The 25115-nt window shown below is 41.5% G+C and overlaps 1 protein-coding gene across 1 annotated transcript in view; it reads left to right on the top strand.

Moving 5' to 3' along the window:
• ttc7a (tetratricopeptide repeat domain 7A) overlaps positions 1 to 25115 on the top strand; it is a 77365-nt gene that overhangs the window by 37185 nt on the left and 15065 nt on the right. Inside the window, exons 14-18 of the mRNA XM_067421401.1 lie at positions 2240 to 2312; positions 2606 to 2766; positions 11322 to 11438; positions 17907 to 18010; positions 18080 to 18214. Of these exons, the coding sequence (XP_067277502.1) occupies positions 2240 to 2312; positions 2606 to 2766; positions 11322 to 11438; positions 17907 to 18010; positions 18080 to 18214 (590 nt within the window). The remainder of the gene's footprint in view (positions 1 to 2239; positions 2313 to 2605; positions 2767 to 11321; positions 11439 to 17906; positions 18011 to 18079; positions 18215 to 25115) is intronic.

Here is a 25115-nt window from a genome sequence, read left to right on the forward strand (position 1 = left end):
ATTTAAAACCATGTGGTACAGTGGAGCAATTTATTTGTTTTCCTTAGTTGTAGCTACCTTAATAAACATATTAAAATTGCAAGATTTATCTCACAACTATTTACAGAAATGGAGTTGACATGATAAGGCTGTGACAGCAGAGACTTCAATATTGTTTAAAAATCTATTACTTTCAGGACTGTGTCCTATGTGAGATGCACAATGAGCAGGAAATAGTTAGTGCTCCTCAGAGTTAAAGCTGCCCATGACACTGCCTGGTTTATTCAGAATGATAAAAAATCCTGCCGGAGTTGATCCAAAGTAAGGACACAACTTTTATAGCTATTTTTTAATGGAAAATATAATTCAATATTTACTTGTTGTATTGTTTGATCTTGATCTTGATTGTTAAAGATCTCAGTCCTTTAATGTAACTGTATTTTTTAATTTGTTGCATTTTTAAACACTTTGTTTGGCAGTTTTACATTGTGACTTCATTATGAGGACAGGTTCAATTACATGTGTTTCCAACTATAAATAATACTAAATAAATTATTTAAAAGAATAAGCAATGATTGTCCTGAGTATACAAATTTCCCTTAGTTGTAACTTTTTAAAGGTGTCATGAACAGGCTTTTTTTCTTTTTTATACTGTTGTCTGAGGTCAACTAATAACGTTTGTTTGTTACATTCAGAAACATCATAACTAATAAGTAATAGGCTATTTTCTACACTGGTTTTGAGGCCGTCTTCTGAACGCTGGGTTTTGATGGGCGTGCCACACTGGGGGACTTGGAAGTAAACGCCCACGGCTATGATTGGAGAAGATTTGCATATTTAATGAGCTTCAGCTCCGCTGTCATATCTATTCCCCTGTCAGTTCACATGAGGGAGAGATTATTAAAGCGGCAACTGCAATGATTCTCTCGACCACAGGTCTCGTAAACGAAACGTCTTTATCAAACAAACACAATGATTTATTTCTCATCCACCCTCGATTGATTGGAATATTATTTCTATATTACATGACCCGCACGATCGGTCGATAGAAATGCGAACACACACACACACACGTGCACGCCCCGATCAAGAAAGAATGTCTGCCGACGGGCGTACGTTTTGATATCCCGCCTAGAAACCACACAGCCTAAACCAACTACTATTAGGCCTACATATAGAAACGTTTTACTCACATAAGTTTGTTGCACCATTCCTGTCGGATCCAATTTAGACGGCACAACATTGTGTCTGTAAATCCAGCACTTGAGACTTGTTTACAAACGATTCTGCAGTGAAATGAAGCGAACACACACACGTTCTTCCATACATGAGCTGGAACTTCATTAAAAATAAATGAAGTATCACACATTCCTAATTTATGATCCGAAGGAAGCTTATGCAGTGACTGTGTTCTTCCACAATATCTTGCCATCTTCTTCCACATGTTTATTGCTGTTGGCTAGTGATCGACCGATCAGCTCCATGAGTCGGTGGGCGGGGCTACTGAATTACACGTTCTGTAGAGGCGTGTTTCGTAGCGCGATGACGTAAGAATGAAGCACACCATTGTTTTCTGGGCCTGGTGTCTATAAAAGCTTTTCTCTGAAACTTACAGGATAATCTTATATTACCATGACCTTTTATATATCAAAAGCTCAAGGAAAAATTGATTTCTTAATTCATCACAAATTCATAAGTATTTTTATTGTGTTGACATTCTTACTTTTTAACATAAATAGGGCTTTGTTTGGGACATGTTGTGTTCCTCAAGAATCAGTGTATCATTTGATGAATAGAAAGTTCAAACGGCAACAGCTGTTCAGCAGCATTTATTTTAAATGGACATTTGTAACAATGTAAAAAACTTGATTAATTTAATAAGTAGCTAGAGAAATTGCTAAATAAAATATATTATTATAAATAAATTACCCCTCTCCCCAAAAAACAGTAACTGCATGTACAGTATGTCTGTGTATATATATCTATTTACACTATTTACAGTAATCATATTTCGTAATATTAAAATACCTAAATTTAATGTGTCATAGAAATTTCATCATGTCTGAAATCAAATTGTTACTGTTCATTTACATTAATGTAATCATTTTAAAATTTAATTGCTATTTTAATCCCGTTACTATGTAATTTAACATTAAGTAATTTAACATTACATGCTGGATAATTCTAGCTTTTAAGTTTATCGAAGGGTCCGTTGTGAGATGTTGTGAAAACTTCATATAGACTTGTTCTTTGACTACAGAGCACATGCACTGGATCCTCAGGACCCTCAGATCTCCTTCTGTCTCTCTCTGCAGCTCGCTCTGGTTCGACAGGTTAGCATGCTAACACACCAGTCTCACTGACTACATTCAGAATCACAACACGATATCAGATTGCTGTTCTTCATATCTTCCAAGAAAAGAAATTTACATGAATCTCTTTCCTTATTATGCACAACTGTGCAAATTTTTGTAGCTTTTGTTTATACATACAATATGACCATCAAGGTCACATGATTGCGTGGTATTATCTTATCATATTTTTAATATGTAACTGTATGTATGTGTAATATTTTGCCTGTTATTTCAGTCAGTGCTGGTAATGTGACCTCTTGTGTTTGTGTTAGGTGTCAGAAGCCATGAAGCCATTGGAGTTGGCTCTGAATCTTCGTGGGGATGATCTGCACTCTCTACACCTGCTGGCTCTAATACTTAGTGCCCAGAAACACTACCAACATGCCCTTGATACGCTTAAACTCGCCCTTAACCAGTACCCGGACAACTTTAAGTATGTGCTTATATATGTTTGTGTTCTACTTTAAAGGGAAAGTTCGCCCACAAATGAAAATAATATTACAACTTACTTACCCTTTTGTCATTTCATGCTTTTCTGACAATGGGGGAGGGGAGATGTGAGAGAGGATTTTTCAGCAGGGACTTTTTACTGCGCCGAGTTGAAGTACTCTCAGAAGTAATATTCCACCATACATTATAGTTCTCCTTTTTAATCCGCTTAGAAAAGCACCACATTTTATTTCATGTCACCATACATGGTCGTTCAACTATTCGTGTAACTGTATTTACAGGGAAAACGTGGAGGTGTTTGGTCACTTCTAACTTGATCTCTGTTTGGTACCATAGTAAATGAACTGGGCTTAGTGGGCTAAGCTAAATGCTATCAGATCATCACCGCGTTTCAGAGAGATTAAGTGCATGCACTCAGACGAGAGTGGTATGTATCAACTTGTTTTAGTTAAGGGAAAAACATAGTTTAATATGAAAAAGCAGTGAAGTATCCCTTTAAGTCACATTGTCTGAATGTCAAGTTATATAAACACTTTTCACAGTAAATCAGCTTTGCAGAGAATATAGCAGTTTTTCCCCCTGGTTTCACAGACAAGGCTTAAGGTAGTTTCAGACTATAATACATGTTTGAGATGTTTTAACTGATTTTAATCTTAAAATGTGTCCATGCCATTGTTGTGTCTGCACACCAGTAATGATTTTTTTTCTTCTTAGACACATTTATAAGATGTACTTAAAAGCCCTAATTGAACTAAGGCCTAATCCTTGCTTAGTCTAAGCCCTGTCTGTGAAACCGGGCAACAGTATCTTTTATGGTGAAACCATAATTTATTTGACTGTAATCGCAATTAAAGGTGGGGTAAGTGCTATCTGGTAACCATTGTTGACATTTCAAATAAACAAAACAAACACGCCCCTACCCCCAAAAGGATAGGGCCCTATTTTGATAGCTCCGCCCCACATATATATATGTAACCCAGGCAACGACTATGGCAGAATCTGTGAACTAATCCAGGTCGAATATTCGATGAAAAAGTCATCCCTTCCATCACAAAAACACAAACCGTTCTCATGAACAACTCGATAGTCCACAAGCTCGACAGTCTAAAAAAGCAACTGCTGGATCTTAGCAGAACTGCTTCTAAAAGGTTTAGTTCACCCAAAAATGAAATTTATGTCATTAATAACTTGAGTGTATTAATGACATTAAAGAGCATATACAAGTGTATGCACACTATACTGTCCATGTCCAGAAAGGGAATAAAAACATCATCAAAGTAGTCCATATGTGACATCAGTTGGTTAATTAGAATCTCTTTATCTCTTTATAGAATTAGAATAAATTTTGGTCCAAAAATAACAAAAACGTCTCCGTTTGTAACCTTAGTTCCCTGAGAACAGGGAACGAGACGCTGCGTCAGCTTGACGCTATGGAGAACGCCTCCAGCATGACAGGTGTCTGAGCTACTATCGAATCACAGCAATCCTATTGACCGGCGACAGCCTATGATGTCATCAAGATGCGACCAGGAAGTATATAAGGGCACCTTGCAAACATCTTAGGGCAGCCTGGAGAGGCCTATAGCCAAATGGCAGCCCAGTGTTAGAGGCCCGGTGACAGACGGTGCTATCCAATAGAAGAACCCCAGGGAGGCCCCGCAGAGCCTACTACCTGCCAGCTACTCATAGCCGGCAGTGGGGCCGGGGAACGACCTCAGGGAGGCCTGGTGAGGCCTGCTACCTGATAGCAGACCATGCTAGCCGCCCTGACTAGCAACCATGCTCACTGTCAAGGAACTGGGAACCTTGGGCTCACCCTTCGGGAGGCTTGGTGAGGCCTACTATCTGCCATCTGGTGACTGGAGCCCAGGGACACCACCTCATGGGAGGCCAGATGAGGCCTGCTGTATCACAACAAGCTCTGGAAAGCAGGGTTTCCGCAAAACTAGCCCACCCGCGTACAAGCGTGGGAAGCCAAACCCTGCCCCACGACCACTGGCTAAGTTGCTGTTCATTCTGCTTCACACCATCCTGCAATACTAAAGACCCCAGAATGCAGAGAAGGGGGTGGGCCTTGGCTAGACGACTCTAATGTAAGAGGAAGCTGACTATGGATGCAAAAACAAAAAGCCCTGCAATATTCAAGAAGAGGGCCTCGGGCGATAATTACTTTCCTTTTTTGGAAAGAAATGCCCCCCATCCAGAAAAAGCCTAGGCCAACAGATGTGGTGGCCCAGAGAGGGCCAGCCTGCATATGTGTATTATCAGAGGCTCGGGGAAGCGAAAAAAACACAATAATGCTCCGTCCCAGCCCCGCAAGGCTAGACATAAATCTGTAGTTCGCGCGTCAGCCTGAACTCACCCTCCTGTCTATGAAATTCCACGAGGGGTAACGCTAAGCGCTTTACCCTGGGGTGGCTAAGAGCTTCCTGTTTGACTAGGAGAGCACACTCGACTAAAGCAACAGCACATTCCCGCAAGAATGAGCGGTTGCCTCAATTACTGCTTCATCACACAGAGAGGAGGCAAAAAAAACTGTTCACACAGCTGTACCTACAATGGCGGCTATTCTCTCCTAGCAAAGCTAGCTCTAAACATACCACATAATGGCATCTCAGAAAATCGTTCTAGCCACCACTCCGGGCCGGATGTATGAAGCGCCTTGGGAGACGATGAAGAAGAGCAGTAAATTAGATGTAATTCTTAACTCACCCATAAGGGAGGAAAATTTCATCCACGCCAACCGTGTTGTGATACTATTCCTCTTCTCTGGGAGTCTGCCTCTTTGTGCCCGCCCTTAACCGCGGGGAGAACGAGAGGCGATGTTGGCCCTCAGGCCCGTCACTGGTCCGTAGACCATGATGCCTCCCAACTACCTGGGACCCGGATCTCAGCGGTGTGCAGGTCCTCGGACACCACCACCCACGCTTCTGCAACACTGGCCCTCAGGCCCTGCTATCGCTGATATGGCACACGGCTGCAGGGTATTTTCCCTGATTGAGATCCCTCAGCAGGTCTTCCTAGTACACTTGCAACATGGCGTAAAAGTAGCACAAGGTTGACCCGCTGCCGTGTATGCCCCGCCATCTAAATGAAACATAGTTGAAAGAAGCTCAGATGGCAGGGTTGGAGCTCTTAGTGTCCCCGCCTAAACGGATCTTTCTAGATTATTCTTAACAACAATCCGGGGCGAGAACACATACCCATATCCACCCATCCTCCCAACATCAGCGTGGTATTATGCCGGTGGTGTTATGGACGGGGAGAAATCGATTTTTCCGTTTAAACGAGCGATCTCTCCTTTAATGCGCCCGCATGATGGCCGCAGCCTGCATGCAACGCACTCATAACCGCCATCGGCTCAGCATACACGATCAGGATGGCCGAGAAATTTATTTCCCTTCTCACCAGCCATCCCTAAGAGCAATCGTGATTAATCTCGTCAGTCGCTAGATCGCCAGAGGGAAACGTCCTCTCGCGGCGATCGGCAACCCCATTCGAGGAACCGTGACGCGCATCCGCGCTCAGCCTCGGTGTGAGCGGGGACCACATCACTAATCTCAGATGCAAAAACGCTCTTCCCTCAGGAAGAGTGCTAGACGAGAACGGAGCGATCTCGGATTGAAAACCTCGCTCACATTATACACAATCAAACAAATGACTCCACAAAAGCTTGATCGTGCATGCTCTTAATCCCAGGCAGAAAATAAATGAATTTGGATTACCTTTGACTTTAAGCATTCAGACAAAACAGTCCCCTAAGACGAAGAAGCTGGTGTCATGTTTGCAAGGCCGCCCTTATATACTTCCTGGTCGCACCTTGATGACATCATAGGCCGTCGCAGGTCAATAGGATTGCTGTGATTCGATAGTAGCTCAGACACCTTTCACGCTGTTCCCTGTAGCGTCAAGCTGACGCAGTGCGAGTTCCCTTTCGAAAGGGAACTACGACTTTATTCAGCATTGTCTTCTCTTCCTTGTTTGTGGTTAATCCTCAAATAAAGATTCAAACGGTTATGAATCAGCGTATTTATTCATGATTCGGATCATGTGTCAAACTGCCAAACTGCTGAAATCACGCAACATTGGCGATCCGAATCATGAATCAATCCGCTCCAATGTATCCAATCAATCCAATGTAACGCTCACTGTTCATGATACAATCAATTTGATGGACATCTTGTTTCAAGTGATTTTAGTTTGCATGCACCCTGGTTCAACTCTCTCTTATCCCATATGCTAACAGTTTCTAGAAAGCAGAGTTAACTTTTTCCAGTACCAACTGATGTCACATATGGACTACTTTGATGATGTTTTTATTCCCTTTCCGGAGATGGACAGTATAGTGTGCATACACTTTCACACAATCTCGGACTAAATATAAAATATCTTAACTGTGTTATGAAGATGAACGGAGGTCTTACGGGTGTGGAATGACATTAGGGTCATTAATGACATAAATGACAAAAAAAAAAAAAAAAACTTTAACTGACTTCACTTTTTTTTCCTTCTGATTTTAAGCTGATTTTGCAGTGATTTTTACTGGAAATTTTAATTCAGAAGTTAGTAGCTATAGATAGTTCATCACATTATCTACTAACGTTGAAAAATGTGCACATTTTTCCTCAAAATATTTTCAGTTATTACCTCACCATGTGGGGTCAGTATTGCTCTCAGTGACAGGCAGACAAAAGAATGGAGAGAAAATAATGAGGACCGAGCTCATGTGTGAGAGTATCACAAAAGAGTGTGTAAAGACCTCAGCATTTCTCACATACTAAATCTATTGTGTGTGACTGAACACAATAGTCAAATTGTCACACATATCTCATTCCAAGAACTTCTGCCTCTGAAAACAAATCATCAATTTATAACTGGAAAAAGTTAACTCCGCTTTCTAGAAACTCTGTTAGCATATGGAGAATAAAGAGTTGAACCAGGGTGCATGCAAACTAAAATCACTTTTAATCACCTATTTTAACTTCTGTAATTGACATATTTTGAGTGAAACAAGATGTCCATCAAATTGATTGTATCATGAACAGTGAGCGTTACATCCCCTAAAGCAACCAGATATTTGGAGAGGAAAGCTGAGACGTGCATTTTGTGATTATAAAGATTATGAAGACGATTTTAAATAACATGCAATACTTATCCACAATAAAGCACTATATAAATGCAATCCATTTGATCAGAGAATATAGGTTTGACTCCTGTTGCACATACAGATTCTACTGTAAGTTCCTATGTAAACGGGACATTTCGAGTCTCACACCTTTAAGTAAATGCAGTGGTCAATCCCAAAAACTGGTAGTGTGAATGTAGCCTGTATGTACTTCGTCACTACTCTATTGCTGGCAACAGCATCTGCCAGTCAGAGCATGTATACTCTTTCTCACTGGTGTCAATGCTCTGCGTCCACTGTTTACAAACACATTCACAGCACACACCCACACACACACCTTCACATTCATCTCGCTTCACCCCTCCACCCTCCAGCTCAAACAGACATCCACCCACTCGCTGTACCATGCTTAAAAGAGACAGTTTGTCCCCACACAGCTGCAGAATTGCTCGTTTCTGCTAAGCATTGGCCACTGACAGAACTAGGGTTGACAGTGGTTGACCTAAGGAAGTCTGTAATTCCTGGTGAAAATGATCTGTTAGTATTCTTATTTCATTGGCAGTTGCTCTTCTGTGCATTCAGCTCTAGAAGATCTTAGTGCTTCTGTCTTTGCTTAAAGGCACACTATGTAAGATTTGCAAATATCCAAAAATAACTAGAACAGTGTTATATATTTTGGTGACTTGTGTACTTTTCAAGAATGTTAAAATCCAGAGAAATAAGGAAGTTTAACGTGTCCGTGCGTCACCTATCAATGACATCATACCTGCATTACCCTCGATTTTCTTGTTTTATTTTCCTGAAACCATGGCAACACCAAAGACGCTTTAATATATTAGGTTACTGTTATTAACTGTTTGGAGATATTTATTAAAAAAATTATTGTACAGTAATACAGCATTTTCTCCAACATACAACGTTTTAAAATGAATTGCATGCCATTTAGCAACACAAGCCACCTAGCATGTATTAATATGATATTCTAATTTTGATCTAGCTTACTGCAGTGTGCAACAAGTGTCTCATAGCAGCCGCCGAGTAACATTATAACATAAGTTTTAACACACACAAATGTATCTAATAAGATAAAATAGCTCTGCGTTACCCCACATACGCTTAACTTGAAGAAGCGGAAGAGGCGACTGTGGCATAATAAAAGCTCCACTGCTGTCGCCATGCGTCACACTCATCTCTCATTAGAATTCGCTTCAGCGGCTTCGTTCAGCTCCCACAGCACTCGGCCCTTTTCTGCATCCGTCTACAGTAACATTAATAGTCTCATCTGTGAACAGGATTTCTGCCCAATTATTTTCCATCGGCTGTGAGGTTAAGGGTGTACTCACACTAGGCACGGTTGCCATGAACCGGGCCCGAGTACGATTGTCCCCCCTCCCCACTCCCCCGCTGGCCTGCACTCACATAGGTTTTCAGCATTCGTGCCGGAGCACGCTTACGTCATTATGGTGCGATGGTTTCGGGTTTCAGCATTCGTGCCGGAGCACGCTTACGTCATTATGGTGCGACGGTTTCGGGTTTCAGCATTCGTGCCGGAGCACGCTTACGTCATTATGGTGCGCCGGTTTCGGGATAAACAGGAAGAGCGGCGCTCTCTGGACACAATGGAGTCCATTGCTCTGTTTTCTTTATGGATAATTGTGTGTCGTTTGGTCCACGGTGGTCCACAGCCCTCTCACAGCCTGTTGCTAAACAGATGTGTCGCCTTAGTGGAGCGAAAATGTTCACGCAATCGTGCGGCTCGTATTATGAGGTTTCCAAGGTACCAGCTGAAGTGCAGCAAGGACTTTGCAGCTTTGATTATGGACTCCAGCACGGTTAGCGCTCACACTACATGTGAACCGTGCCCGAGTCCAACTAAACCGTGCTCTGGCCCACCTCTTCCAAGCGGGCCAGGGCCGGCTAACCGAGCTGCGCCCGGGCACGGTTCAGAGTACTCACACTAGTCAAACGAACCGCGCTTTGGTAGTCAAACGCACTCGGGCACGGTTCGAACTGGCTAGTGTGAGTACACCCTAAGACGACAACTCTTAAGATTTCATGTTCAATCTCGGCGTCATCAATAATAATAATAATAGTTTGTTACATTTATATAGTGCTTTTCTAGGCACTCTACATATAGAAGGAGAAATCTCCTCAACCACCACCAATGTGCAGCATCCACCTGGCAAGCTTTGCCTTTGTTTTGAATAGGTGACCTCTAGTGGCGAAAAACTACATAGTGTGCCTTTAATGGACATTCAGTTCCAGAAACTGTAAATGTCTGACTGACGACTGTGGAACAGAAAAATTACGTCCTAGGCTGATTGGCTGATGGAAGCATATTTACTTGTTCCATACTATGACGCCAAATGCAGTAGACTAAATATGATTTGTTAATTCTGAACACAGCCACATGCCTGATTATGAAAGGGTGTACAGCACACTTATGCAGTTAGTTATTCCAAGTTTTGTATTATTATTATTTTCTCTCTAAAATGTGCTTTGGTTTAAGTGACATTGCATAGGTTGTATTTTTTGTTTTCTTTTTTTCACTTTAAACATGAAAAAGTTCTGATATGAGTTATCTTTCATTTTTTACATCACAAAAACCAGCAGGGTGTGTAGATTTTTTGTGTCCACTGTATGCTATAGCTTTAATAACATTATAATAATGTGTCTTCTAAAACAAATATTTTTCCAACTCTCTTGCTCCATTAGAGCTCATTTTTAATGAACCAATCAATTCCTAGATTATTTCCTTGTTTTTTCTAGGTCTAGACTAGAGTACATATGTGTTGACTTTAATTTTGTCATCTGCAAAATCCAAAATATATGCTCATCATGGCTCTTTTATTTATCAAAGTCCAGCAAAATAGAATATGAAATATAATTTAAAACCACTGTTTTATATTTTAATATATTATAAGATGTAACTGAATTTTCAGCATCGTTACTCCAGTCTTCAGTGTCACATGATCCTTCAAAAACACTCTAATATGCAGATTTTTGCTGCTCAAGAAACATTTCTTATTATTACCAGTGTTGATAACAATTGTGAAGCTTAATATTTATTTTATAAACCATGAAATACATTTTTTTTCAGGATTCTTTGATGAATGGAAAGTTGAAAAGAACAGTATTCATTTTAAATAAAAATCTTTTGTAACATTATAAATATCTCTATTATCAGTTTTGATCAATTTAATGCATCCTTGTGGAATAGTAGTATTCATTTCTTTAAAAGAAAGAAACTTGCTCTAAACTTTTGAAGTGTAAACCTTAATAACATATTGTTAGATTTTGACAATGTTATAGCACAAGTAATAAGCAGAGGCACTTCCTGCTTTTGTGGGAGTCTGTTTTTGTTGTGTGGTGCGCTGTAGTTTATTAATTATTCATGTCTTTGTGTGTTTTAGTCTTCTCTTTACCAAAGTGAAGCTGGAGGAGGTTTTGTTCGGACCTGCCGCAGCTTTACAGACCTGTGCAGAAATGCTACAGTTGTGGCAAAGTCGCTATGATTTTACCCGACTCAGGTAATGTGCTGTGTATGACGTGTGATGTTCACTAGGCACTTCTCATTCTAGCGTTTAATTCAGAGAAGTACTCTTGCCTACAAGACTCTGAATGACTGGACAAGGAAGGACACAGCCTCACTAGGAAACAAGCCTTCCATTTGAGAACCACCCTATGGCCGTATGTCCACCAAAATGTTTTTAGCCGTTTTAGCCATCAAAATTATTATTTTTATAAGAAACTTTTACCTTCAGGACTGCTTTAATTCTAGGTGGCATTGATTCAACAAGGTGCTGAAAGCATTCTTTAGAAATGTTGGCCCATATTGATAGGATAGCATCTTGCAGTTGATGGAGATTTGTGGGATGCACATCCAGGGCACGAAGCTCTCGTTCCCCCACATTCCAAAGATGCTCTATTGGGTTGAAATCTGGTGAATGTGGGGGCCATTTTAGTACAGTCAACTCATTGTCATGTTCAAGAAACCAATTTAAAATGATTCGAGCTTTGTGACATGGTGCATTATCCTGCTCGAAGTAGCCATCAGAGGATGGGTATATGGTGGTCATAAAGGGATGGACATGGTCAGAAACAATGCTCAGGTAGGCCGTGGCATTTAAACGATGCCCAATTGGCACTAAGGGGCCTAAAGTGTGCCAAGAAAACATCCCCCACACCATTACACCACCACCACCAGCATGCACAGGGGTAACAAGGCATGATGGATCCATGTTCTCATTCTGTTTACACCAAATTCTGACTCTATCATCTGAATGTCTCATTAGAAATCGAGACTCATCAGACCAGGCAACATTTTTCCAGTCTTCAACTGTCCAATTGTGGTGAGCTTGTGCAAATTGTAGCCTCTTTTTTCTATTTGTAGTGGAAATGAGTGGTACCCGGTGGGGTCTTCTGCTTTTGAGCCCATCCGCCTCAAGGTTGTGCGTGTTGGGGCTTCACAAATGCTTTGCTGCATACCTTGGTTGTAACAAATGGTTATTTCAGTCAAAGTTGCTCTTCTATCAGCCTGAATAAGTCGTCCCATTCTCCTTTGACCTCTAGCATTAACAAGGCATTTTCGCCCACAGGACTGCCGCATACTGGATGTTTTTCCCTTTTCACACCATTCTTTGTAAACCCTAGAAATGTTTGTGCGTGAAAATCACAGTAACTAAGCAGATTGTGTAATACTCAGACCGGCCCGTGTGGCACCAATAACCATGACACACTCAAAATTGCTTAAATCACCTTTCTTTCCTATTCTGACATTCAGTTTGGTCCAAGACCACACCCCTAAATGCAACTGCCTTGTGATTGGTTGATTAGATAATTTCAAACATTTTACAGAAATTGAACAGGTGTTTCTAATAATCCTTTAGGTGTTACGGGTACAGTCTGACAGAGACAAGAGATGGTTAGCGGTTTTATTGTTGGACACCAGTAGAGTGAAACAGTGACTGAGTGAATGGAGTGACGGTGACTGGGTTTCTTAGGTGTACTTTGGAGGGACTTGGGTAGACTCAGGAGGGAACGATGGAGAACACGGAACACACACACGCTGGACACATGTATTCTCCTGTGTTGGTGTAGGTTTATAAATGACACAAATCTGATGAAATCGTGCATATTGCATTCCCAGATGAACACTATAAGCAACCCAAACTAAAAGCGCTTTAATTATTTACATGTGTGTAGGTTGCTCCACATTAACTGTTATCACTTACATTTGTGAGCTTGTATCATGTATATATATATATATATATATATATATTAGGGGTGTAACGATACGCGTATTCGTATTGAACCGTTCGGTACGAGGCTTTCGGTTCGGTACGCGGTACGCATTATGTACCGAACGGTTCTTCTTGGACTAATTAATTAGAATTTGGAAAATAAAAAAGTGTGTGAAATATAATAATATGCGTTCAACAAGGTAGCCCAATAACCAAAACGACATAACAGGCAATGCCCCTGACACCGCCGAAGTGAAAGAACGAAAAAAAAACACCAAATATGTTTTAGGCTGCTCAGGCAGGTGCTCTTACTCAGTAGGCTACGCGCTGAATGCTCGTGGCAAAATGGCAATTGCGTTTAACAAACCAGAAATAGAAGATCCTCCAATAACCAACAGGTCTGGTGTAGAGTACAGCAGCGGGAATAATTCATGTCATGTCAATCAAAGCCGACAACAAGACGATCTTGTTGTCTTTACGCCGACAACAAGACGATAAAAAGGAGAAACAGCCACAAACTATCCCACAAACTATCCCCGCAGCATTTAGACAGACATTTCCAACTTATTCAAATGGCAAAAGACATCACCGCGGCGAGTGGTCCATTTATAGCCGCGGATATGAGACCTAACGCCCGTTTCACACATACTCCATCTGCAGTGCGTGTGCGGTGCGTATTTTTTTTCCGTACCCATGTTAACGGATGACAGCTTTCAAACTGCACGCAAATGCTGTCCGTCAGTCTGTTCCAGGAACGGTGCGTCTGCAGCAGTGCACGGATCGTTTTCGTACCGAGTCTATTTTTTGCTGCGCTGCGTTGCTGCATTAAAGTGGTAGAACATTGTTCGCATTAAAATAAACATGTACTGACGCGAAAATCTAGTAATTTCACCACAGATGCATCTCATTTAAAATATACTCTTGTTTCAAAGTCAACACATGGCTTTTTTTTTCTCAAGTAAAGCAACAAAACGACACCTTACCTGGCATGTAGGTTAAAAAAAATGTGCCATAATGGATCACTCGTACTTTCTTGGAGGTGAAAAGCAAAGTTCTTTTTGACCTGCAGGATTTCTTTTAAAAGGGTGTAAAAACGAAAGAAAAGACGAGAGTCGGCTGTTTTTGAATAGACTATTGTAAGTTTCTAATTTAAAATGTTTGTGATTTAAGGCTATAAACTATGTTTAAATGTTTTGCCACTTGTGTGAGCTAAATCTAAAGTATATAAATATGAATAAATGAATTTAATAAAATGTTGTTTAAATGTAGTAGGCTACGTAACCTGACTTCTATTAAAGAGTAGGCTAAACAAAGAAAATTGGAATTCTGACGAGGCATGTTCAGTAAAAACTTTTGGATTTTAAATAAAAAATAATGAATAAATGCTGTGTTTGTGGTGTGCAACAGCGGATCAGCTGCGGACTGCAAACGCAGCATATGTAAAGCACTACAGGGTGTGGGGCTCCTGCAACGCAACACGCACCGCACTCGCTAATGTAAAGAGCTAATGTCTTATTCCTGTAACTACATAGAAGATGGGTAAAATCATACAACAACAAAAAATCATACTTTGTTAGTTTTAATAAAAAAAATAAAAAAGGTAATTTCTGCCAATTTTTCTCTCTTTGCTGTATCTAAAACATACCGAACCGTACCGAACCGAACCGTGACACCAGTGTATCGTATCGAACCGAACCGTGAATTTTGTGAACCGTTACACCCCTAATATATATATATATATATATATATATATATATATATATATATATATATATATATATATATATATATATATATATATACTTTATTTAATTGAACCACAGCCTTTATGAATTTACAATAGCACAAGGTATAGTATGGCCGGGTATTAAATGGTTTTAATATATCATGCAGCCTTTGAAAATTGTCTAAGAATGCACTTCATGGATTCTTACTATATTTCATGGATTCTTCCGGTATTTTGCTAATTACTTGACATGGATAAATTGCAACTGAAGATTTTTAATAATTGTGTACTTGAATTTAATCGAGGACTTATGATAGCCCTAGTTGAGACGCTATACACTGATCAGGCATAACAATATGACTTCCTATTATTGTGTTTGTCCTCATCAATCTTCAACCTCGTTGTTGTGCTCTTCAAACCATTACTGAACCATTTTTTGCTTTGTGGCACATTATCTGTTCCAAATGTAGTGTGTAGGTCAAACTCACGAAGGCGAAGGACAACTTGGAACAGGAAATTCAGGAACATCCAAACACACCACAATACACGAACGTTGACGGACAAACACTGAGGGGAAGCTGAGAACTAAATAAACAGGGCTAACAAGTTGATTAACAGGACACAGGTGATAGACATAACTCATTAGAACGACTGGGGAGAAACTGGGTCACAGGGGCTGAACTCAAAACACAACGAACACACCTGACAGAGTATATGTGTAACATTACTCCCTCCGAATAGGCGCGTCCTCGTGCATATAAGGGACATCAGAGGAGGGTGTGAGGGGGCTCTGGAGGAGGGAGTGGGAACAAAAGGGATGAAACTGAAAGACCAGTCCAAAAGAAAAGGGAAGTCCATGGGGTGTGGAAGGAGGGAGGAGCCAGTGGGGAGCCTGGAGCAGGAGCCAGATGGTCCAGAGATCAGCCAAGATGAGGCCCCAGGGTGGAGTTGGAGGAGGGAGGTTCCATGGGGTCGACGACTCGGTGGGAGACACCCTGGGGACGACCGACAAGGAAGCAGCCACTGATGGAGACCCTGGAGGAGCAGCTGGGTCGATGAGCCCGCACGAGACTGGAGGCCCAGGAGACCGAGGTGGAGCCGCGGCGACGAGCGTCCGAGGTGAAGCCGGTGGGACCGAGAATAAAGGCGAAGCAGAGGGGAAGGAGGAGCCAGACGAAGGCGAAGGTGCAGGAAGGACGACGACTGACCAAGGCGGAGCCGGTGAGACGACGGAGCCCAGATAAACTATTTGGCCAAATGTGTCTGGTGGAGCTGATGGAGAGAAGAGCCAGGGGTTAGTCTATGTGTGTACGGGCCACGGTGGAGTGTAGGGTGAAGAGACTGGCAGTGATGACAGGGGATCCTCTGAGTGAGACGGCACTGCTGGACTGAGATCCCGAGGCGAATCCACACTGCATGTGGGAGGAGCAGAGGGGATGATGGACAGCAGTGTAGGAGAGGCTGAAGAGCTGGTAGATAGAGGCAGAGGAAGAGGGAGGGTGCGTGGGAGTTCTGAGGGCACAGGAGAAACTTGGAACATTGGAGAGATGGGTTACCAGAGAGACAGGGGTTGTGGGAAAACTTCTGAATACCAGTTCCTCAAGATAGCCACTAGAGGTCCTCGTTGCATCCACCGCGGCGGGCTGATGGGTGGGGCTCCTTTCCCAACCCTCAAGCTCCACGAGGACTCCCTCCATGATGGATGATGTTGCCGGCTCACGCACCTGGTCAGACCCTCGCTGTGGTCCGGGCTCCGGGGCGATGAATCCTCTCAACCTCTGCCTGGGTTCGGGGTCGTCGATCTGTTTTGGTCCGTCGATCTATTACAAATGTAGTGTGTAGGTCAAACTCACAAAGGCAAAGAAGAACTTGGAACAGGAAACTTTTAATAGAATCAACTCAGGAACATCCAAACACACCACAATACACGAACGTCGACGGACAAACACTGAGGGGAAGCTGAGAACTAAATAAACAGGGCTAACAAGGTGATTAACAGGACACAGGTGATAGACATAACTCATTAGAACAACTGGGGAGAAACTGGGTCACAGGGGCTGAACTCAAAACACAACAAACACACCAGACAGGTTATACATGTAACATTATCCTGCTGAAATATGCCACAGTCCTGGTAAGCAATGCACATGCACAAGGCCATCCACATGATGTAAAAGAAAATGTGATTCATCAGTCCAGGCCACCTTCTTCAATTGCTCTGTGGTCCAGTTCTGATGCTCACATGCCCAATGTTGGTGCTTTTGGTGGTGGACAGGGGTCACATGGGCACCCTGACTGGTCTATGCAGCCCCATACAGAACTGTGAGGCACTGTGAATACTGACACCTTACTGTCAGAACCATCATTAACTTCTTGAGCAATTTGAGCTACCTTAGCTTGTCTATTTGATCGGACCACACGGGCCAGCTTTCACTCATTGAGCCTAGGCTGTCCATGACCCAGTCGTCGGTTCAACACTGTTCCTTCCTTGGACCACGTTTGACACTGACCACTGCAGACTGGGAATACCCCACAAGAGCTGCAGTTTTGGAGATGCTCTGACCCATTCATCTAGCCATGACTAATTGGCCCTTGTCAAACTTTTTGCCCATTTTTTCTGCTTCTAACAGAAACTTTGAGGATAAAATTGCTTTCACATCCTGCCTAATATATCACACCCACTAACAGGTGTTGTGACGAAGAGATATTAGTAGAGTGTTATACATCTGTCAGGGTCATAATGTTATGCCTGATCACTGTATGTGCCCCTATATGATACAGAATATCTGCAGAATTATTTTAAAAAATGGGGCGCTCCCATTGAAAACAATTTGAAAATTACACTAGCTTCATGAAAAAAATGGTCTGGTGGATACAGCCTATATGTCCTGGTTTGTTTCTGTAGCTACGTAGATGCTACTGATTCAGCTCACCTGTGTCTGTGTCTTCCTAATTTAGTCTGTGTGTTTATAGCCCAGTATTTCCAGTATTTATATGTGACAGAGATGTTGTGATTTCATGTGTTTCAGTGAGGAGGATGACACTAGTAGCCTGCCCCCCGATCCAGGCCCACTGAGCAGGAAACCCAGCGGCCTCCATCTTACCCTCCCAGACTTCCAGGAGACAGAGACCGGTGTGTATCATGAGGATGTGTGATTGAATGCGTGTTTTTGTAGCTGAGATGTGTGTCATGTTTTGTCAGGGTCTCAGAGTGCTCCGTCTTTAGCTGTGTCCCGTCTGGAACAGGCCATGTCGGAGGTGTCGGCCCTCAGCTCCACCCACAGGCATGGACCTGCCTACATTTGGACCACCCTGGAACGAATCTGGCTGCAAGCAGGTTGAAATTAAATTTTAGAAAGTACACTTCTTTGTTGAATATATCATTATTTATCAGATCTGTGCATTTTATCCTATTAACATTAACCAGAATTAAATGACTGCTTTGATGTTTGTAGTATTTTAGAAGGACATAAATAGCTGTTTGGCTATTAGCTAACATTATTTTTCATCAGCTGAAAAGTAAAGGTGTTTTATATGCAGGACTTGCTATTACATTTGAATGAAATATCAGCTTTGTAATAGTTTTTTGACATTTTTGCACTCATGTTGACTTTAATACATTTGGGAAGTCCTTGACGTACAATGACATTATTTGGATGTTATTTTTGCATTATTTATATGCTGCTCTGCATGAATTGCCTTTCCCAGGGATCTTATACTGGGTGTTTGTGCCCTCTTGTTCCCATTCCCAGCATTCCTCTGGCATGGCTTCATTTCCTGTCTAAAATGGGACATATCCTTGTTCTGTACAAATGAGTGAATGTGAGAGCGCAAGAGCGGCCCATTGACTTAAAGAATGGGCGTGATGTCATACTGATAGTTCAAAATAGTACTGAGTGCAAGGGCCCATTGAACGGAGTCCACCATTTAGTACATATTTTTTACATCAGCTGTCATTTGTAATCTTCAGTATTGTTATGTGCTATGTATCAGAATAGCATATAATAAATAATTAATATATTTAAAATTATTGTATTTTTAACATTTACATTTTTTATTTCATTGTTGTTATGTCACTCAACATGTGTTATCTGTGAAGAAACAACACAGCACAAAACTAGTATTAATGTTATATAGATACAAGAAAGGCCTATCCCAACTCACTATGCAAATAATTAGCAGAAAGAAGATAAGTAACAGTTCAATGTGCAAATATTACAATAACACCACCACTGTTACATTTTGAATGTTGAACATCTTAATATCAGGATCTTAAATTTCAAAATAAAAAATTAAATAATTAATGGTGTGGTCACTAGGGCTGGGTAAAAATATTGATTAATCAATGCTTTGCAATTATTTGTTTCTCATTTCAATATTGATAAATTAAATCTTATGACTCTATTCAGCCTACCGGCCAGTGGCGGTGCTATTGGCAACACTCTATTAAGATCGTCAAAACAGCAAGATGATAGACAGCAGCTGCACTCCGTTCAATCCTGCACCACCAACTTTAAAAGCCGACGTTTGGGCTCCTTCTTCTCTGATCAGCTGTTCAATGTAATTTATTGCAGTGTTTCCCTAACATAGACTAATTTGTGGCGGTGCACCACAGAATCAACACCGGCCAACACATATTGCGTTTCGTCATAATTTTTTTAAACGCTACACTCCAGGGCCATTTTTTTGGGATTTCAGCCTGGATTTGGCCTACCCAAATTGAAACGCTTCCCATACACACATACAGTGGTCTAGGTTCAAAATGTTGGTGTCATTTTACAGGAAACCCTTTAAAGTTACATAAAACACTGCTAAAAGTGATAAACATGTAAATATATGTTGTCTAAGCTGTCATAACCCCCCCAAAAAAGTAGGCGCTTTTTGATTTTTTTTCTCCATAAATTCATTTTTGAAAGTGTGTAACTCAGGCCCTGTGTGAACCTAAAGGGTTTCCTATAAAATGACACCAATATTTTGAACCTAGACCCCTGTATGTGTGTATGGGAGGCTTTTTAATTTGGGTAGGCCAAGTCCAGGCGGAAATGGCACCAGAGTAATTTAGTGTAAATACATTACCTTGTGTAAAACAAATGCCAAAGTGATGCATATCTCCAGAAAGTAGAGACTCTAAGCTTTCAAATGGTACCACATAATGACATCATAGCTCCTCCACAGACATTTAAAATGGAACGTATATACATGATGATGTCATTCCCGACCCTGTACAGGGTCCTTGGAGTTAAAGTAATTTTAAATAAACATTTTCAGCTGCATTTCCTTTCCCTGCCCTCCGTTCATCTTCGGAACACAGTTTAAGATATTTTATATTTAGTCCGAGAGCGTATCCAAGTGTATTCACCCAATACTGTCCAAGTCCAGAAAGGTAATAAAAACATCATCAAAGTAGTCCATATGTGACATCAGTTAGTTAATTAGAATCTTTAGAAGCATCGAAAATACATTTTGGTCAGAAAATAGCAAAAACTATGACTTTATTCAGCATTGTCTTCTCTTCCGAATTTGTTTTCAAACCTCAAATAAAGATTCAATCGGTCATGAATCAGTATATTGATTCATGATTCGGATCGCATGTCACGCTGAAATCACGTAACATTGGCGATCCAAATCATGAATCGATACACTGATTCATGACCATTTGAATCTTTATTTGAGGTTTAAAGGGTCCCTCTCGTGCCGGCGACGCGCAGCATGGGTTTCCCAAATGGAGCTCGCCAATCATCTCGAGAGGGGTGTAATACTCTCAGGTGATCTGCCAGCTGACAAGGCCCAGAAGCAAGATGGCTGGTGAGGGTGGGGAAAATAAATAAATCCTGTAACCTCTCAGCCACTCTGCCCCGTGTATGCGGAGCTGTTAGAGGTAATGGAACACACTGCAGACAGACTGCGTGTTAGAGGAGAGATAGCTCGCAGTTTGCTTGATGATCGATTTCTCTCCGGCCATAATATTCCAGTTCCAGTGAGCGTTCCATTGCTTCCCGATTTGCACACAGACATCGAAAGGGCATGGAACAGCCCATATTTGGCTCGTATTCACTGACATCAGTGGTTTAACTTCGGGGGAGGGGGATATGGGTGTGTGTGGATGCCACCGATTGATGGGAAGTTTGAAAAACTATCTTGGATCTGGGTAGGTATAGATGGCTCCAACCCTGCCATCTAAGCCTCTCAAAATAATGTCTCACTTAAATGGCAGGGCATACAGGTCAACATGTCAGGCTGGTGCTGCTTTGCACACCATAGCAGTGTTGCAAGCATATCAGGCAGATCCCCAAAAGTGAACTAAAAACTTGACCTTCATCTTTCTTCTTCATCATTTCCCCAGGTGCTTCTTACATTAGGCCCGGGGTTGGGCCTGTCATGAGTGGAACAAACACTATTAAGTAGTAGTCCTCAACAGGCCTCTCTGAAGGCAAGTTCCCAAGTTTGAATACTCTGGCAGCTAGCATGAGTTGCTTTCAGCTAGTAGGCCTCACCAGGCCTGCCTGAAGGCAAGTTCCCGAGTTTGGATGCTGTGGCAACTTGCATGAATTGCTATCAGATAGTAGGCCTCACCAGGCCTCCCTGAAGACAAGTTGCCAAGTTTGAATGCTCTGGCAACTAACATAAATTGCTGTCCGGTAGTAGGCCTCATCCGACCTCTCTGAAGGTGATTTCCAGAGATTAGGCACTAAACAGCTAGAGTGAATCTGGCAGCTAGTGGATGCTTGCTATCGGTTGATCTGGCTTTAGCAGGCAGAACCTGAAGGCGAGTTTGCACCCTAGCATGACAAAAAGTGATCACTTTTCTGCTACTGGTTCCCTCCAGAAAGGAAACTATTGGTATCTAGCCTACAGTCTGGTCTAACTACCAGGTCAGACTCAGTGCTCCCCTCACTGAGGGTCGCTTGTGAGTACTCAGCCTCCTGAGTCTGGTCAGACGGTTGCAGGCCTCTCATGAGGCCTCCAAGTTAGATCAGTCCAGATAGGCCTGTCCACCCTCCTAAGTGCTGGGAAAGATAAGTGCTTGTAGTTCCTTGGATCAAGCAGTCAAGTTGTAAAGTATTGCTTCTCCAGGATACCCATCTCTGAGATCCAGTCTGAGTTGGTTACTGCCAGCTTCGCAGTCCCTCTGTCTGGATGCCATACTTAGAGGCAAGTGTCCTAAGGCTCCGTTTCTGAACAGACAGGTTGTTGGCCAGACTGAAGTGTCCAATAAAGTGACACCAGGCCTCCCTGGTGGCATTCGGGTGAAAATTTTCCCTGAGTAGTGATTGGCTGGGGCTCCCTCAGGTTCCCTAGACACATTCTATTGAAGTGGTTGGTTTCAGGCCTTTGAGCGGCCTGGGTAGGTCTTCATGTAAAGTATATTAAGGTTTCCTCTTGAGGCTTATAGCTTAGGCTATAAGTAGGGGATGCTGTCACTGACAACCCAGTGTGACTCAAGGAAGAGTGTGGTTCTGGCATTTCAGTTGAATTTGCTGGTTCTGACAGTTGTCACTACCACGAGCATGCACTCCCCTCAGAATGGCGGTGTGGGTATATCGTTCCCCAAAGCGTCTTAGGAGGCAGTGTGTGTTCCCTTCGAAAGGGAACATCTCAGGTTATGTATGTAACCTATGTTACATACAATAACGAGACACTGTGTCTCATTGCCATGCTTCGGGACTTACCTACCAAACAGTCTGTGATAAAGTTTGTTTGTGTAAGGAAGGAAGAGGACAAGGGGGTCGGTTTGACTGCTGACGCTTCTCTTTATTAGAACAAAAACTCAGTCTCTTCACACGGCTATTGCCAGTGTGTATTTCTCTCAGTCACTTCCGGGTTCCGGTTAAATGTTCCGCTTCCGGGTCAACGTGTCTCACAACTCAATGTCCATGGGTGTGAGTGTGTGTCGCGTCAGCAGTCCCTCTCTCTCTCCTCGATCTCCGGTTCCACCTAGGTTTTATCCCCTCTCCGCGCTCATTACTGGAACGAGAGACAGGTGTTATTAATCTGCTTCCAACCCACTCACTTACCGCTCGTCCCGCGGCTCTCTCTCCCGCTGCAGACCTCGCTGAACCACGCCCCCCTTGTCACATAGTCCCTTTAGACGATAAGATAATTGTCATGTTTGCAAGGCGCCCTTATGTACTTCCGGGTCCCACGTTGATAACATCATGGGCTGTCGCCGGTCTATGGTATTGACGTAATTAATAGTATTTTCAGACACCTGTCACGCTGAGTCATTCCTCAAAGCGTTCTTTCCCTGTTCTCAGGGAACATAGGTTACATACTTAAAATGCAACGTTTTATTTTTTTATTTTTATTTTATTGCTATTAGCTTAAATGTATTTTTATTTAAGTCTTATTCATTGTAGTGCTTCAACTTCAACATTTTCCATTTTTGTTTAAGTTTTTTAAAGTTAGGATTTTCATTTCATATATTATTTCAGTGTTATTTCAATTAACAATTTTTTTTTAATCGGAAATCCGATTTCGTGAATTCTGGTTTAAATGACTGGCCTGCAAAAATTCATGAACAGCGGTAAATGTGACTGTACCTTAAAGGGTTAGTTCACAGGAAAATTTAAATACTGTCACTAATTACTCATAATTCATAAATAATACGTAACATTTTAGCTTTGAAACAAATTAAGAGATTTTTAATGAAATTGTAGAGCTCTCTGACCCCTCCATTGGCAGCAACGTCATTGCAAATTTCAAGGCCCATTAAAGTAGTTAAGACATTTTTAAATAGTCCATGTGACTACAGTGGTTCAACCTTAATGTTATGAAGCGACAAAATAACGACTTTATTCAACTCGTCTGTGTCATTTTCCTATGCTGTTGACATAGTAAGTACTGTGCAGTGCTTCTGAGCTCAGAATGGTGGCTTACCATTGGTGTGGTGCTGAGGCAGGAGCATTCTATGGAAGCCCGTTTCCGCCACTAAATAAAAAATAATAATAATAATTGCGACTTTTTATCTCACAATTCTGACTTTTTTCTCACAATTGCGAGTTGTAAAGTCACAATTCTGACTTTTTTTCTCACAATTGCGAGTTATAAAGTCAGAATTCTGAGATATAAAGTCGCAATTGCGTGATATAAAGTCAGAATTCTGAGATATAAAGTCGCAATTGCGTGATATAAAGTCAGAATTCTGAGATATAAAGTTGCAATTGCGTGATATAAAGTCAGAATTCTGAGATATAAAGTCGCAATTGCGTGATATAAAGTCATTGATCTGCCGCGTCCCGACACGAGTTGTGTCGTGAACACATTATAATAAGTATTTTAACTGTAGTTTTAGCTGATAATGATGGAATGATTGTTTTATTACCTGATTGGCATTAATATCTCTGAGCAAACGCGCTCTTGAGGGGATTTTAAATGCAAGCTTTGGCACTGAAACAGAACGGATGTGAGGTGATAACGTTCATATTCTGATGTGTTATTATGGAAATATAATCCCCAGAACATCACCACCCTCAGAATGTGCTGTAATTCACGATTTCCTTAGAGAACGAGTGTGTTGACACGTCCAGTTGGGGCTATGACATGTCGCTATACATAGGCCTACAGTCACCTGAGTGTGGCGCTGCTGGGATCATATTTCATAAATAACGAATCATTAATAGCATATTTCATTAATAACGCATCAGAATATGATGTAAGGCAGGATTTAGTTTGAGAATGAATTGTATTGACCTCCATATCTCGGGTTTGATCATATTTGAAATAATAAATTAATCGATCTTTGGCTAATCTGTTACAAATTCTAATAAAGTAATATAATCGCATATCATTAAATTGCGACTTTATATCTCAGAATTCGGACTTTATATCACGCAATTGCGACTTTATATCTCAGAATTCGGACTTTATAACTCGCAATTGTGAGAAAAAAAGTCAGAATTGTGACTTTACAACTCGCAATTGTGAGAAAAATAAGTCAGAATTGTGAGATAAAAAGTCGCAATTATTATTATTTTTTTATTATTATTTAGTGGCGGAAACGGGCTTCCATAGCATTCAGATATCTCACCAATTTCATTAAAAGTATTTGTGCTCCAAAGTCTTACAGGTTTGGAAGGACATTAGGGGGTGAGTAATTAATGACAGAATATTCATTTTTGGGGTAAACTAACCATTTAAGTCTGTAATTATCTACAAAACAGTGTGGATAAGTATTTATGTTAAGCAGTTCAGTCTGAATTAATTGCAGATAGGTGGGAAGAAAAATTTCAATACACTGC

Source organism: Pseudorasbora parva, chromosome 17 (genome assembly GCF_024679245.1).
Source record: "Pseudorasbora parva isolate DD20220531a chromosome 17, ASM2467924v1, whole genome shotgun sequence".
NCBI lineage: Eukaryota > Metazoa > Chordata > Actinopteri > Cypriniformes > Gobionidae > Pseudorasbora > Pseudorasbora parva.